Source organism: Salvelinus sp. IW2-2015, linkage group LG11 (assembly GCF_002910315.2).
Source record: "Salvelinus sp. IW2-2015 linkage group LG11, ASM291031v2, whole genome shotgun sequence".
Taxonomy (NCBI): Eukaryota; Metazoa; Chordata; class Actinopteri; order Salmoniformes; family Salmonidae; genus Salvelinus; species Salvelinus sp. IW2-2015.
In genome coordinates this window covers 15,044,778-15,060,306 of record NC_036851.1, presented here as the reverse complement: position 1 = coordinate 15,060,306, position 15,529 = coordinate 15,044,778, and the positions used below count along the sequence as shown (strand labels likewise).

Sequence of the window (15,529 nt, the reverse complement as noted above, 5' to 3'; positions counted from 1 at the left end):
ACATGCTTTGGCTAGTATTACAACTAGCATATCGTTTACAATAAATACATAAAATATACAAAATTCTACCACAAATGAAAGAAATTATAGCCTGTTTGGAAATGACTGACAAAAAGAATATTCTCTACACAAGCAAACGTCTGGACATCACATCTGGAACAAATGTCCGCTGCAGCCATGTGCTTRAGTGTCACATTAAGTTTCCATGGTAACATGCTCTTGAAAAAAGTTTATTAATGAGTTATTTGTCCTCAGTAGTGGAAATGACACCACTACCAAAGGACAGGTATATTTTGTGTGAAAAAATATATAAAGGGCATACTCAAAATAAATATTGATATAGATTTTATGCCATTGACTCTTTCTATAGTAGATAACATTATATAATGTGTAATTATTAATGTCTTCTCATAGAAAAACATAGTAGAAGCTCAAATGTCTGGGTCAGGGACAAGAGCAAAACAGTGAAATGTAGGTATAAAATGGATCTGAGAAGTAGCTAAAATACTTGATAGAAAGGTGTTAAAAATGTCTGGGGTGATTGTTGTGTGAACTTAACATATACAGTACCAGTCAAACGTTTGGACACGCGTACTCATTCAAGGGTTTTTCTTTATTTTTACTATTTTCTACATTGTAGAATAATTGTGAAGACATCAAAACCATGAAATAACACATATGGAATCATGTAGTAACCAAACAAGTGTTAAATAAGTCAATATTTTTTTTTTCATCCCATTTGGTTTGCTCTTAGTGGGACTGTCATTTGTTTTTCAACAGGACAATGACCCAAAACACACCTCCAGGCTGTGTAAGGGCTATTTGACAAAGAAGGATAGTGATGGAGTGCTACATCAGATGACCTGGCCTCCACAATCACCTGACCTCAATCCAATTAAGATGGTTTGGGATGAGTTGGACCGCAGAGTGAAGGAAAAGCAGCCAACAAGTGCTCAGCATATGTGGGAACTCCTTCAAGCTGGTTGAGAGAATGCCAAGAGTGTGCAAAGCTGTCATCAAGGCAAAGGGTGGTTACTTTGAAGAATCTAAAATATATATTGATTTACTTAACACTTTTTTTGGTTCTACATGATTCCATATGTGTTATTTCATGGTTTTGATGTCTTCACAATTATTCTGCAATGTAGAAAATAGTAAGAATAAAGAAAAACCCTTGAATGAGTAGGTGTGTCCAAACTTTTGACTGGTACTGTGTATGAAGAAAGAAAAAGTGAAATAAAATCCTCAACATTTACCCCGAGGACATAGAAGTGTCCGTAGTTGCAGAATCACCCAACTAAAGTCCCCTCTCTCCACTGGGATTCTCTGCCTCTAACCCTATTACAGGGGCTGAGTCACTGGCTTACTGGTGCTCTTTCATGCCGTCCCTAGGAGGGGTGCGTAACTTGAGTGGGTTGAGTCACTGATGTGATCTTCCTGTCTGGGTTGGCGCCCCCCCTTGGTTTGTGCCGTGGCGGAGATCTTTGTGGGCTATACTCGGCCTTGTCTCAGGATGGTAAGTTGGTGGTTGAAGATATGCAAAAGTGGGTGGGGTTATATCCTGCCTGTTTGCCCTGTCCGGGGGTATCATCGGATGGGGCCACAGTGTCTCCTGACCCCTCCTGTCTCAGCCCTCCAGTATTTTATGCTGCAGTAGTTTATGTGTCAGGGGGTAGGGTCAGTTTGTTATATCTGGAGTACTTCTCATTCTTATCCGGTGTCCCGTTGTGAATTTAAGTATGCTCTCTCTCCACCCGGCACAAGCCAGAAGAGACTGGCCACACCCTCATAGCCTGGTTCCTCTCTATGGTTCTCTTCCTAGGTTTGGCCTTTCTAGGGAGTTCTTCCTAGCCACCGTGCTTCAACACCTGCATTGCTTGCTGTTTTGGGTTTTAGGCTGGGTTTTTTGTACAGCACTTCGAGATATTAGCTGATGTAGCGAAGGCTATATAAATACATTTGATTTGATTTGATTTGATCACTGTAAAGTTATCTCGTACCCTAATATTGGAAAAATACATGCTGAATTGAATGGTAAACTGCCTTGCCTCGTCGGTGGTTTATCAAATTATGTTTTGACATTGAACATTTATGAATTGGAAACATTAGAACAAATAACACATTTTAACATAGCAAAGAGCCAACTGGCTACATGGACAGACTGGAATACAAATAACTAGGCTAGATGAGTAGGGTCTATCTGRGGACCGCAGACAGGGGTACACGGCATGTGGGTCGCAATGTGTAGTGATAATCAACTACACACCGTGCCCGCCAAGTAGTGCCAAGCAAGAGTTGGGTTCAGTAGGGTCTGGCTGAAGCACATATGTGTACTAGCGAGTGTTGTACTAGCTAGATATCAAGTGTTGTATTGTGCTAGCTAGTACACTAGCTAGCAAGCTAGTGTGTTACTAGCTAGCTAACCAAACCCAACTTAACTAGCAAGTGTTGTATTGTGCTAGCTAGACAAACCCAACTAGCTGGTGTTGCATTGTGCTAGCTAGCTAMTGTGTACTAGCTAGCTAGCCAAACCCAACTAGCTAGTGCTGTATTGTGCTAGCTAGATAGCTAGTGTGTATTAGSTAACTAGCTAACCAAWCCAGTATMATTGTTAGCTAGCATGCTAGCTAGCCCAACTGCTACAACCAAAACAAATGTTTGAAAGAATAACAATCGAATTTGATCTGAAGGAAAGTCTTAAACAATAGTCCAAAACAACATATAAGCCTATAAAAAAAANACCAAAACAAATGTTTGAAAGAATAACAATCGAATTTGATCTGAAGGAAAGTCTTAAACAATAGTCCAAAACAACATATAAGCCTATAAAAAAAAGTATATATATATTATGAAATGTACAGGCAAAATGCAAATCCCTGCGGAATCGGTCCAGATCTGGTTACACTTCCACGTCCAATTGAGCAGTGGCTCTCTCTGACTGAGACGTCCTTGCGTCCCGCGCAACATCCACTCGTGGGCTCCAAGACGGAATGTATAGTGCAGGGGCAGTCCACGAGTGGGGCAGTCCACGAGTGGATGTTGAACTGGATGCGGAACTGCATCCAGTTCAACATCCAATCGAGGATTCCTCCTGTCGGGTCCGTCCAGTTGCTTGCTGTACTGTCCATCTAGGTGCTCTATACAGTCTGTCCCCGTACAACTCAGAGTTATAGCTGACTCTATAATTTTACATTAACCTAAACATGATGGAATTCATTGCTGAGTTAACTCAGAAACCACACTTGTGTGGAAACACCTGTGGTTTCAATATACTTTCTATCCCTCATTTAGTCAAGTGATTCCTTTATTTTGGCATTTCCCAGTAGGCACTTTTTTAGAGTATGCACAGTTACTCAGTTAAGATCTGACCCTTTTTTTCAAGTCTCATCTAAAATGACATACCCAAATCTAACTGCCTGTAGCTCAGGACCTGAAGCAAAGATATGCATATTCTTGATACCATTTGATACCACTTTGAAGTGTGTGGAAATGTTTGTGGAAATTAATGTAGGAGAATATAACACATTCGATCATGTAAAAGATAATACAAAGAAATAAACATGCTTTTTTTTGCACCATCATCTTTGAAATGCAAGAGAAAGGCTTAGGCCTTGTGCTTCTACACCTGCATTACTAGCTGTTTGGGGTTTTAGGCTGGGTGTCTGTACAGCACTTCGAGATATTAGCTGATGTACGAAGGGCTATATAAAATAAAATTGATTGATTAGGCGCAATTTAGAATTTGGCCACTAGATGGCAGCTGTGTATGTGCAACATTTAGACTGATCCAATGAACCATTGTATATCTGTTCAAAATGTTGCATCAAGTCTGCCCAACTGTGCCTAATTGGTTTATTATATACATTTTCAAGTTCATAATTGTGCACTCTCCTCAAACAATAGCATGGTATTCTTTCACTGTAATAGATACTGTAAATTGGACGGTGCAGTTAGATTAAAAATAATTTAAGCTTTCTGCCCATATCAGATATTTGAATGATTGTTCTCTTTAATCACCTTACATAATATTCTAACATGACATCTGAACTAAATGTTCTTTGTGGTATTTTATTGAATTTCAGCACAAACATTTGAATTGTGACTACACAAACATTGAGATTGAATTGTAAGAGCTATGGGAAGGGGCTGGAAGTAAGACAAGGCAGGGTCCAGGGACAGTGCAATTATAGAGCAGGATTCTATGAATGGAGAGTGCTAGTGCACCTACTAAACAATACTTAGCCTACTGATGCTTTGCCATCAGTAATTTCAGTATATTCTGAATGAAAATGGTTTACACAGAAGAGGAATGTGTCATAGCACCTTGACATAACATGTCAGCTACTCTAAGTCAGTTAAGTTATGAGTGTTTTATGCCAATGATAAGGATTACAACTACGTTTGAATGGAAATCTAGATAATTATGCTCTAAATGTTCCTGTCAGAAAAAGGTTAGGTTTGTCTATGGGGTWGAGGTCAGAGATCCCTGGATATGTCATTGAACTCAACACGCATGGCACTGAAATGTACATGGCTGGGCCAAAGAACCAGTTAGGGTTGCAACATAGCATAACAGTCTACAGATGTAATTTTTTTTTAATGGACTGTCTAATAGCCATAATTAATTGATTTTGAAGATAAATTATGGCATCCTTGTATTTTGGATTAAAGGAGGCTGGCTACATGTTGCTTTAGGAATTAGTGTTGGAATGTAAATATTTGAAAATTATGTTATCATTGATCACATCAATGTTTGGTGTATAGAATTTCACCCTCCCAGACAGAAGATTATAAACTAGTAGGAGCCATACATATCACAGTAATAGATGAATGTTCCCACTAGAGAGAAAGAGTTCAAGTAAAGCAGCAAATTTAAGTTGCACGTGACCATCAGAATTAAATATARTGTATGGCTTACAGCTGAGATATGGTAACCTTGTCTCTTGATCTCGGTCTCTGTCCCTCTGTGTTCAATGTAATTTGACTAAAACCCATATAATCCTTCCAGATAATCTGTGAAATGGTTCTCTCCCTCTTCTCTTCTTCTCCKTTCACAACCCTTTGTGTGTCTACCTTTCTCTACTCCCTCTAAAGAACCTCTCATCAAGCCATGGGCGGGCATTAGTGGGATCAGAGTCAAGCCCACTCACATAAACTATGTCATTAAGGAAGTAGCACACCAGTAAATTAATCCTCTCATCCATTAATTTTTTTCAAACAAATGCTTTTACAGCAGTGAAATTTACCATCTGTATTTCACCATGACGTTGGTTTTTATGGCCGACATAGACCAGTAGTAAAGCTCTAGAAAAATTACAGTGGATGAATGTCGCCATGTCCTAGTGGATTACATTGGCTGGACATGTGAGAACTATTCAGTACTCTCAATTACTGGCAACGTGTCATCATAAGGTATTATGTGGTTAGTTTACCAACTGTGTCTGATTTATCCCGACAAAGATTGATTTGATAATAACACATGGTGTCTGGTTCAGTAGCTGTCCAACATCCATTAGCCCTCCTTTTGAATCTAATGACTGTCTCCGGTCTCTTCTTAAAACCATGCAGCCGTTAACATCATGTAACGTCTGTATCTTTCAGATCCCCCAGATTAGTTATGCGTCCACGGCTCCAGAGCTGAGTGACAAAAGTCGTTATGAGTTCTTCTCCCGCGTGGTCCCTCCTGACTCCTACCAGGCCCAGGCCATGGTGGACATCGTCAAGGCTATGGGGTGGAACTATGTATCTACACTGGCCTCAGAAGGAAACTACGGTGAGAGCGGCGTCGATGCCTTCCTCCAGATTTCTCGAGAGGCAGGTTTGTACTGAATTTAGTGGTGAACTAAAATGTTCTGGTGTAGCCTAACCATGGCCAACATGGTGTTAGAACTGATGGTACTATATGGGGAGGACATGACGTCCAATGGAGGAGCAGCCTTGGTTTGGGTCTTGTCTTTCTTCTCCCTTCATTCAGGAGGTCTATGCATCGGCCAATCCATCAAAATCCCCCGAGAGCCGAAACCAGGTGGGTTTGATAAGATCATCAAGAGACTAATGGAGACCTCTAATGCTCGTGGGGTCATCATCTTTGCCAATGAGGATGACATCAGGTTAGTGGCAAACTAGTTCCTTTCCCTAGGACTGTTGTCACATAACCACCATGCTACTTGTTCTCTAAGCACCACAGTACCAAGTTCCTATATACTCTAGAGCTAATGAAGGTCCAGTGTGCTAATCCATTATCACCACTTATCACAGACGTGTCTTGGAGGCAGCAAAGAGGGCCAACCTGACGGGTCACTTCCTGTTTGTGGGCTCTGACAGCTGGGGGGCCAAGAGCTCCCCCATCCTGGACCAGGAGGATGTGGCTGAGGGGGCTGTCACCATCCTCCCCAAGAGGGCCTCCATCGATGGTAAGACAAACACATGAAAAAGATATTGCAGAGATACATTGTATTTTGGTGTTCAATATGAATTTAACTTTAGTGGGGGATGGGAAAGTCTGGGAAAGTCTTAAACATAAGGTGATAGTGATGCTCTGTTGGTTCTTTGCCCAGGGTTCGACAACTACTTCACCTCGAGATCTCTGAAAAACAACAGAAGGAACATCTGGTTTGCAGAATACTGGGAGGACGACTTCAAATGTAAACTCACTCGACCAGGTATCAAGTACGACCTTGGTAGAAGAAAATGTACAGGTAGGAAAAGAGGTTATTTCTGACATATTTCAAAGGTTTATCTCAAATAAGCAGATTTACTTACAGGCTACACAGGTTTTATCCATTGTATGCCACCCTTCCTCCCTTCTTCAGGGGAAGAGAGAATCGCACAGGAATCTCAGTACGAGCAGGAAGGGAAAGTACAGTTTGTGATAGACGCGGTGTATGCCATGGCCCATGCCTTACACAGCATGCACCTGGACCTCTGTCCGGGCTCCATGGGCATCTGTGAGAAGATGGACCCAGTGGAAGGGAGTCAGCTGCTCCATTACATTCGCTCAGTCAACTTTAATGGTGAGTTGGAAATGTACAGACCAGGGATTGTTAAAAAGGGTCTTGAGCAATTCCATTGGAGCAGCAGTTAATCAGGTCTGGGAATGTTCAATAAACTTTGTTTGGATCGAGTTTGAAAATGAATCTTCTATCCTGTCTTTTCTTTTTGTTGTGGCTGTCAAATCAGATAATACTCTTGATAATTGAAATTATATATATTTTTAATTAAAGCCCAAACAGAGGTAATGTCCTGGTTTCATGAAGCCTTTTCCACTACTGGTTACCATCACATCCCATCAGAGAGGTTAGTCTGAGAGGTCAGTCACTCCAAAAAAGTGTGGATGGAAGTCAGTCTGAAGACATCACTGCACACTGCGTTAACTTCTTCAATGCACCATTCTTCCCCAGGGCAGCCTCCATTCTTTCTTCATACACAAGAAACACTCCTCTTTTCATCTCCATCTTTCATGAAAAATATTTTTCTTGGAGTCCAAGGAGCTTTCTATGAAAAGCAAAGCTATTTCCTTTTCCCTGTTTGTGGATGACCTTTGCTTGTATGGAAGCCCTCTCTGATTGAATGCTTGAAGGGAACAGAGAGTACAGAAAGAAAATAGCATCATGTATGGAAAGGAACCCTCAGCAGGAAGAATCTTATGCTCAGCTTTGCCCTGGTTGCATAAGACATGAGCTTTAGGTTCACCGTAGTTTTCATTTTTCTTTGTTCAAAGGTAAAAGCATTGCACGGCCCACTAGCGGGTAGCCCTGTTAAAAATCCTTGCTCCTCTATCCAACAGGCAGTGCAGGGACTGGGGTCATGTTCAATGAGAATGGAGATGCTCCTGGTCGCTATGACATCTTCCAGTTCCAACTTTCCAACACCACCAACCCTGGCTACCGGTGTATTGGCCAGTGGACAAACAATCTGCGACTCAATGTAAACATTTGTTTTGGTCTATTTTATTTTTCAATGATGATGTTCACTTTATCAGTGTTGCTATTGCATTGAGGAATGTACTGTTTGTGTTTTGAGTTAACTACCTTTCAATTTAACCAAACTCATTCCAGTTATTCATGCACTTTTATTTAGCTCCATTTAGTCATTCATTCTCTTTTCCCCAGTAATGACATAATGTGACATCTTCAGGAGTTCACTTGATGTTCTTCAACATTGTCTCTGTCTCTGTTAAAGGCTGAGGAGATGCAGTGGTCGGGTGGGGACCGTGCAGTCCCTGACTCTGTGTGCAGTTTCCCCTGTGAGCTAGGAGAGAGGAAGAAGATGGTGAAGGGTGTACCCTGTTGCTGGCACTGCGAACTGTGTGACGGATATCAATACCAGCTGGATGAGCTAAACTGTGACATGTGTCCCTTCGATATGCGTCCCATGCCAAACCGAACGGGCTGCCGGTCCACACCCATCATCAAACTGGAGTGGAGCTCCCCCTGGGCCATCATCCCTGTGTTCCTGGCTGTCCTGGGCATCCTGGCCACCTCCGGATGCATCATCACCTTCATCCGCTTTAATGACACCCCCATCGTCCGAGCCTCCGGTCGGGAGCTCAGCTACGTTCTCCTGACAGGCATCTTTCTCATCTATCTGATCACCTTCCTCATGATCGCAGAGCCCAGCGCCCCAGTGTGTGCATTCCGCAGGCTGCTGCTMGGCCTGGGCATGTGTATTACCTACTCAGCTATGCTCACCAAGACCAACCGCATATACCGTATCTTTGAGCAGGGCAAGAAAGCAGTCACCCCACCTCCGTTCATCAGCCCTGCTTCTCAGCTGATCATCACCTTTATACTCATTGGAGTGCAGGTGAGTGAGTTGCTGCCTCTCTCCTATTGCGTTTGATGAAAACAAGGCAGTAATACAACAGTGCTTGTTAAAGACACAGGAAATGGTATCTGGAATGGTATACAGGAGAATTAGATTGATCTGCTGAATCATGGGCCACATCAATCTTTGGATCATTCTCTGTATCTCCACAGTTACTTGGCATTTTCATCTGGTTCGGAGTGGTGCCCCCACACACCATCATAGACTATGAGGAGCAGCGGCCGCCCAACCCAGAGTTTGCACGTGGGGTCCTGAAATGTGACATGTCCGACCTGGCCCTGGTCCTCTGCTTGAGCTACAGTATCGTGCTGATGGTGACCTGCACTGTGTATGCCATCAAGAGCAGAGGGGTGCCAGAGACCTTCAACGAGGCCAAGCCCATTGGCTTCACCATGTACACCACCTGTATCATCTGGCTGGCCTTTGTGCCCATCTTCTTTGGTACAGCACAGTCTACTGAGAAGGTTTGAAAATCAATCACATTTCTATATTTGCTGGTATTCATCCATTGTCAGAGAAAGTCAATTTTTTATATACTTAAAAAAGCAACCCTAGAACCACAGTATGTTTTCTAGAATAGGTTCTAGACTGTTGTCAAATGCTAGTTTGTTACCTTTAATATCATCTTTTTTTTCCCCATGAGGCACTCACAGTATGTTCAGCATCCTCTTCATTGACTGACAGCGGAACAATGGTCAGGATTTAAAAGAAGGAAGTACACTATATATACAAAAGTATGTGGACGCCCCTTCAAATGAGTGGATTCGGCTATTTCAGCCACACCCTTTTCTGACAGGTCTGTAAAATCGAGCACACAGCCATGCAATCTCCATAGACAAACATTGGCAGTAGAATGGCCTTACTGAAGAGCTCAGTGACTTTCAACGTGGCACCATCATAGGATGTCATCTTTCCAACAAGTCAATTCCTAACATTTCTGCCCTGCTAGAGCTGCCCCGGTCAACTGTAAGTGCTYTTATTGTGAAGTGGAAACGTCTAGGAGCAACAACGGCTCAGACGCGAAGTGGTAGGCCACACAAGCTCACAGAAGGGAACCGCCGAGTGCTGAAGCGCGTAGCAGGTAAAAATCGTCTGTCCTCAGTTGCAACACTCCCTACCGAGTTCCAAACTGCCTCTGGAAGCAACGTCAGCACAATAATTGTTCGTCGGGAGCTTCATGAAATGGGTTTCCATGGCCGAGCAGCCACARACAAGCCTAAGATCACCATGTGCAATGCCAAGCGTCGCCTGGAGTGGTGTAAAGCTTTCCACCATTGGACTCTGGAGCAGTGAAAATTCGTTCTCTGGAGTGTTGAATCATGCTTCACCATCTGGCAGTCTGATGGACGAATCTTGGTTTGGCGGATGCCAGGAGAACGCTACCTGCCCGAATGCATAGTGCCAACTGTAAAGTTTGGTGGAGGGGGAATAATGGTCTGGGGCTGTTTTTCATGGTCTGGCTAGGCCCCTTAATTCCAGTGAAGGGCAATCTTAACACTACAGCATACAACGACATTCTAGATGATTCTGTGCTTCCAACATTGTGCCAATAGTTTGGGGAAGGCCCTTCCCTGTTTCAGCATGACAATGCCCCCGTGCACAAAGCGAGGTCCATACAGAAGTGGTTTGTTGAGATCAATGTTGCAGAACTTGACTGGCCTGCACAGAGCCCTGATCTCAACCCCATCGTACACCTTTGGGATGAATTGGAACACCAACTGCAAGCCAGGCCTAATCGCCCAACATTAGTGCCTGACCTCACTAATATTCTTGTGGATGAATGGAAGCAAGTCCCCGCAGCAATGTTCCAACATCTAGTGGAAAGCCTTCCCAGATTAGTGGAGGCTGTTATAGCAGCAAAGGGGGGACCAACTCCATATTCATACCCATGATTTTGGAATGAGATGATCAACAAGCAGGTGTCCACATACTTTTGGCAATGTAGTGTATGTTCAGACTAGTAGAGTGTGTTGTTAAATCAGTCAGCCTAAATTAAGTATTTAAAGTCTTTTCACCTCTGCAAATCGAAATGAAATGAATCAAAGAGGTCAGGTAAGCTCAGTGACAAAATGGGTCTCTGAGAGACAAAAAAATATCCACTACATGCTATTCAATTACACATTACAGCTTAGAACATCTAAATATAGCATCAATAACATTTAGTTCTCAGATCGCATTAGTTGACATTTTTGACCAGACAGTATTACAACAGTACAGTAACAGGGAAGGAGTGTTATTAGATAGGATGCAAGGGTATTGATGCATTAGACTTTGAGAGGTACTCAGAAAAATGTAAAGAATTGCAAGTTGATCAATAGGGAAGTGTGAATGGAAGGTGCTGGCAAACTTAGGGGGTTGGCTATTTTTCTTACATTTTTCTACTGACTTCCCTCAATGTGTGAATTATTATATATATATATGTTTTTTTTACTTTACCCCCTTTTTCTCCCCTTTTTCTCCCCAATTTCGTGATATCCAATTGGTAGTTACAGTCTTGTCCCATCGCTGTAACTCCCCTACGGACTTGGGAGAGGCGAAGGTCAAGAGTCATGGTCCTCTGAAACACAACCCTGCCAAGCCACACTGCTTCTTGACACACCGCTCGCTTAACCCAGAAGCCAGCCACACTAATATGTCGGAGGAAACACTGTCCAACTGGTGACCGAAGTCAGCTTGCAGGCACCCGGGCCCACCACAAGGAGTTGCTAGAGTGCGATGAGGCAAGGAAATCCGGCCGGCCAAACCCTCCCCTAACCCGGACGACACCGGGCCAATTGTGCGCCACATCATGGGTCTCCCAGTGACACAGCCTGAGATTGAACCCGGGGCTGGAGTGATTGAACGCCTCAACTTCTGTGATGCAGAAATGTGTGTTGTTTTGGTGCAGATGGTTGAATTGCTTGATGATGCACCTGACAAGAAAAGATCCCTTTTTGTTCTGGATTGCCTAAGTCTCATTAGAACTGTTGCCTGTCATACTTCAATGCCACTTTGGCAGCGTTTAGACAGGCAGCCCAATTCTGATWTTTTTTCACTAATTCATCTTTTGACCAATCAGATCAGCTCTAAAAAAGATCTGTTGTGTAAAGAGCTTATGTGATTGGTCAAAAGACCAATTAAAGGGAAAAAAAGACCAGAAGTGGCTAAGGCATACATATACTGTACCTAGCACTAGCCTGGAGTCAGTAATGTCTTTAATGGTAAACTCTTCAAAATGAAGTTGKAGCACCGCAGATATAGAGATGAGCGAGTTGCAAGATTTTGCTCTCACACAGTCTCACACACAGTATCTGCACCTGTGCACAGGTTCGCTTCACGCTGTTACAGCGTGGTAGCCAGGGCACCAAAAGAGTGGAGAAGTTGAGCCTCTCGCGTCACCGCTCTTAATTGTTGTGGAAATTGATGCAATTTGTTATCTACACCATATCGCTGAGTCTACCTTTCATATGAATGGCTGTGATGAACAGTGCTCCCTGGTCATCCATGCGTTGCCACATCAGTGCTGGCCAGGACATTGAGAGCCAATAAGAAACATGACAAAGATGAGGACAGAGAAGATAAGGGATATTGTGCTATATAGCTACAGTGCATTTGAAAAATATTCAGACCCTTGACTTGTTTCACATTTTGTTATGTTGCAGCCTTTTTCTAAAATTGATTAAATCAAAAATATTCCTCATCAATTCTACACACAATACCCCATAATGACGAAACAAAACTTTTTGTTGTTGAATTTTTTGCAAATTTATACAAAAACAGAAATACCTTATTTACATAAGTATTCAGACCCTTTCCTATGAGACTCGAAATTGAGCTCAGGTACGTCCTGAGCTCAATCCTCGAGATGTTTCTACAACTTGATTGGAGTCCACCTGTGGTAAATTCAATTGATTGTACATGATTTGTAAAGGAACACACCTGTCTATATAAGGTCACACAGTTGACAGTGCATGTCAGAGCAAAAACCAAGCCATGAGGTCGAAGGAATTGTCCGTAGAGCTCCTAGACAGGATTGTGTCTGGGGAAGGGTACCAAAACATTTCTGCAGGATTGAAGGTCCCCAAAAACACAGTGGCCTCCATCATTCTTAAATGAGCAATCGGGGGAGAAGGGCCTTGGTCAGGGAGGTAACCAAGAACCCGATGGTCACTCTGACAGAACTCCAGAGTTCCTCTGTGGAGATGGGAGAACCTTCCAGAAGGACAACCATCTCTGCAGCACTCCACCAATCAGGCCTTTATGTTAGAGTGGCCAGATGTAAGCCACTACTCAGTAAAAGGCACATGACAGCCCACTTGGAGTTTGCCAAAAGGCACCTAAAGACTCTCAGACCATGAGAAACAAGATTCTCTGGTCTGATGAAACCAAGATTGAACTCTTTGGCCTGAATGCCAAGCCTCAAGTCTGGAGAAAACTTGGCACCATCCCCACAGTGTAGCATGATGGTAGCAGCATCATGCTGTGAGGATTCTTTTCACCGGCAGGGACTAGGAGACTAGTCAGGTTTGAGGGAAAGATGAACGGAGCAAAGTGCAGAGAGATCCTTGGTGTAAACCTTATCCAGAGCTCTCAGGACCTCAGACTGGGGTGAAGGTTCACCTTCCAACAGGACAACGACCTTAAGCGCACAGCCAAGATGACACAAGAGTGGCTTCAGGACAAATCTTTGAATGTCTTTGAGTGGCCCAGCCAGAGCTCGGACTTGAACCCGATCGAACATCTCTGGAGAGACCTGYAYAAACCTGTGCAGCGACGCTCCCCARCCAACCTGGCAGAGCTTGAGTGGATCTGCAGAGAAGAATGGGAGAAACTCCCCAAATACAGGTGTGCCACGCTTGTAGCATCATACCCAAGAAGGCTTGAGGCTGTAATCGCCTCTAAAGGTGTTTAAGAGTAAAGGGTTTGAATACTTATGTACGTCTGATATTTTTTATAGATTTGCAAAAATGTCTAAAAGCCTATTTTTGCTGTGTCATTATGGGGTATTGTGTGTAGATTGATGAGGGAAAAAACACAATTCAATCAATTTTAGAATAAGGCTGTAATGTAACAAAATGGGGGAAAAGTCAAGGGGTCTGAATACTTTCCAAATGCACTTTAGGTCTTTGTTTATTTMATTTTTTATGGCATGTATTTCTTCATTTATTCATGACATGTACTGCTTTTGAATTGTCAGTGCATCGGACTCAGATCACAAGTCTGTTCTCAGTATTGTTGTTGCCAGCCTGACAACAGAGGAACAACACGTGAATAGACATGCTGATGGCCCATAAATAGAGCACCACTCCTCAGTGCTTATACTGGGATATAAATCATTCATCCCAGGCTAAAAACACAACTGTCTCCTTGAACATTCAGATGAAGAAACAACGTCTGTATACTGTGTACCTCCTATTTCACCTCCTGTTGATTCTTCATACAATAATTAGGTATAATACAGGTATGTCATGGGGATTGCCATGGAAAATATTATGTAAGACAACCTTCATACATTATTATTATTATTTATTGAATGTACAGTTTTACTGTATTCTCAGAATATTCTCAGAATACTATATTATCATTCTCAGGGTATTATCAGATTAATAGATGGAAGGATAGGCATAGGATAGAAAGGAAAATTAGGAAAATGTATATTTTGAATTGTGAACGCAACACAGACAATTCATGTAGTACTCAGCCAGGCAATCCAAACCCTATTGTAAAATGTCTAGGTGTATACTCAGGTATTTATTATTAACCTTCACCCTGCTTTCCCTCTGCTCTAGATGTTCATCCAGACCACCACCCTGACGGTGTCCATGAGCCTGAGTGCCACTGTGTCCCTGGGCATGTTGTACATCCCTAAGGTCTACGTCATCATCTTCCAACCGGAGCAGAACGTACAGAAACGCAAGCGCAGCTCCAAGGCTGTGGCTTCCACAGTGACCTCACAACTCTCCCAGAAAGACGACAAGCAGAACGGAGAGTCCAAAAGTAGTGCCATAGTGCCTGACCGATCACAGTGAGTAAAGCAGCGGCGGTATCGACTGATCCCTCACCTGTGCTACTGTATGTATTCACAATGATATAGAAACAGATTAGTGTTCATTTTTCACTAAAACAATTGGTAATTGTCTCTCTCTTCAATCACTTTAGATAATCCAGCATGAAGCCATAGATGAATACGACACCTGGCACCTAACAGATGACAGTTTATAATGGTCTCTCTTGGCAAAGCACTCCCTGACATGCAGAGAGGGGGCTCCCGAGTGGCGCAGCGGTCTAAGGCATCKCTACAGACCCTGGTTCGATTCCAGGCTGTATCACAACTGGCTGTGATTGGGAGTCCCATAGGGCGGCGCACAATTGGCCCAGCGTCGTCCGGGTTAGGGTTTGGCCGGGGTAGGCCGTCATTGTAAATAAGAATTTGTTCTTAACTGACTTGCCTAGTTAAATAAAGGTTAAATAAAACAATTAAATAAATAAAAGGAGCCAGCTTTTGATCAGTGGTGAAGGCTACATTGTCTCATGGGTGGAATGGAAATAAAGGAAAATGGAGATGCTACCTTTTCTGTAATTTGAAATACACACTCACTGACTCGCCACAGATGCTGTGACCTGACTGTAAATGGAACAGTCGACGCATTGGATCATCCTGGATCATCCTGATTCCTGAACAGAACACAATGAACATTGTGGACAGCTTTGCTAGATTTCAGGA

General features: G+C 42.9%; 1 protein-coding gene across 1 annotated transcript in view; it reads left to right on the top strand.

Moving 5' to 3' along the window:
- LOC111970568 (metabotropic glutamate receptor 6-like) overlaps positions 1-14,834 on the top strand; it is a 46,890-nt gene extending 32,056 nt beyond the window's left edge. Inside the window, exons 3-11 of the mRNA XM_070445551.1 lie at positions 5,602-5,818; positions 5,975-6,110; positions 6,259-6,413; positions 6,558-6,698; positions 6,813-7,013; positions 7,787-7,926; positions 8,182-8,805; positions 8,979-9,290; positions 14,595-14,834. Of these exons, the coding sequence (XP_070301652.1) occupies positions 5,602-5,818; positions 5,975-6,110; positions 6,259-6,413; positions 6,558-6,698; positions 6,813-7,013; positions 7,787-7,926; positions 8,182-8,805; positions 8,979-9,290; positions 14,595-14,834 (2,166 nt within the window). The remainder of the gene's footprint in view (positions 1-5,601; positions 5,819-5,974; positions 6,111-6,258; positions 6,414-6,557; positions 6,699-6,812; positions 7,014-7,786; positions 7,927-8,181; positions 8,806-8,978; positions 9,291-14,594) is intronic.
- Positions 14,835-15,529: the final 695 nt, after the last annotated feature.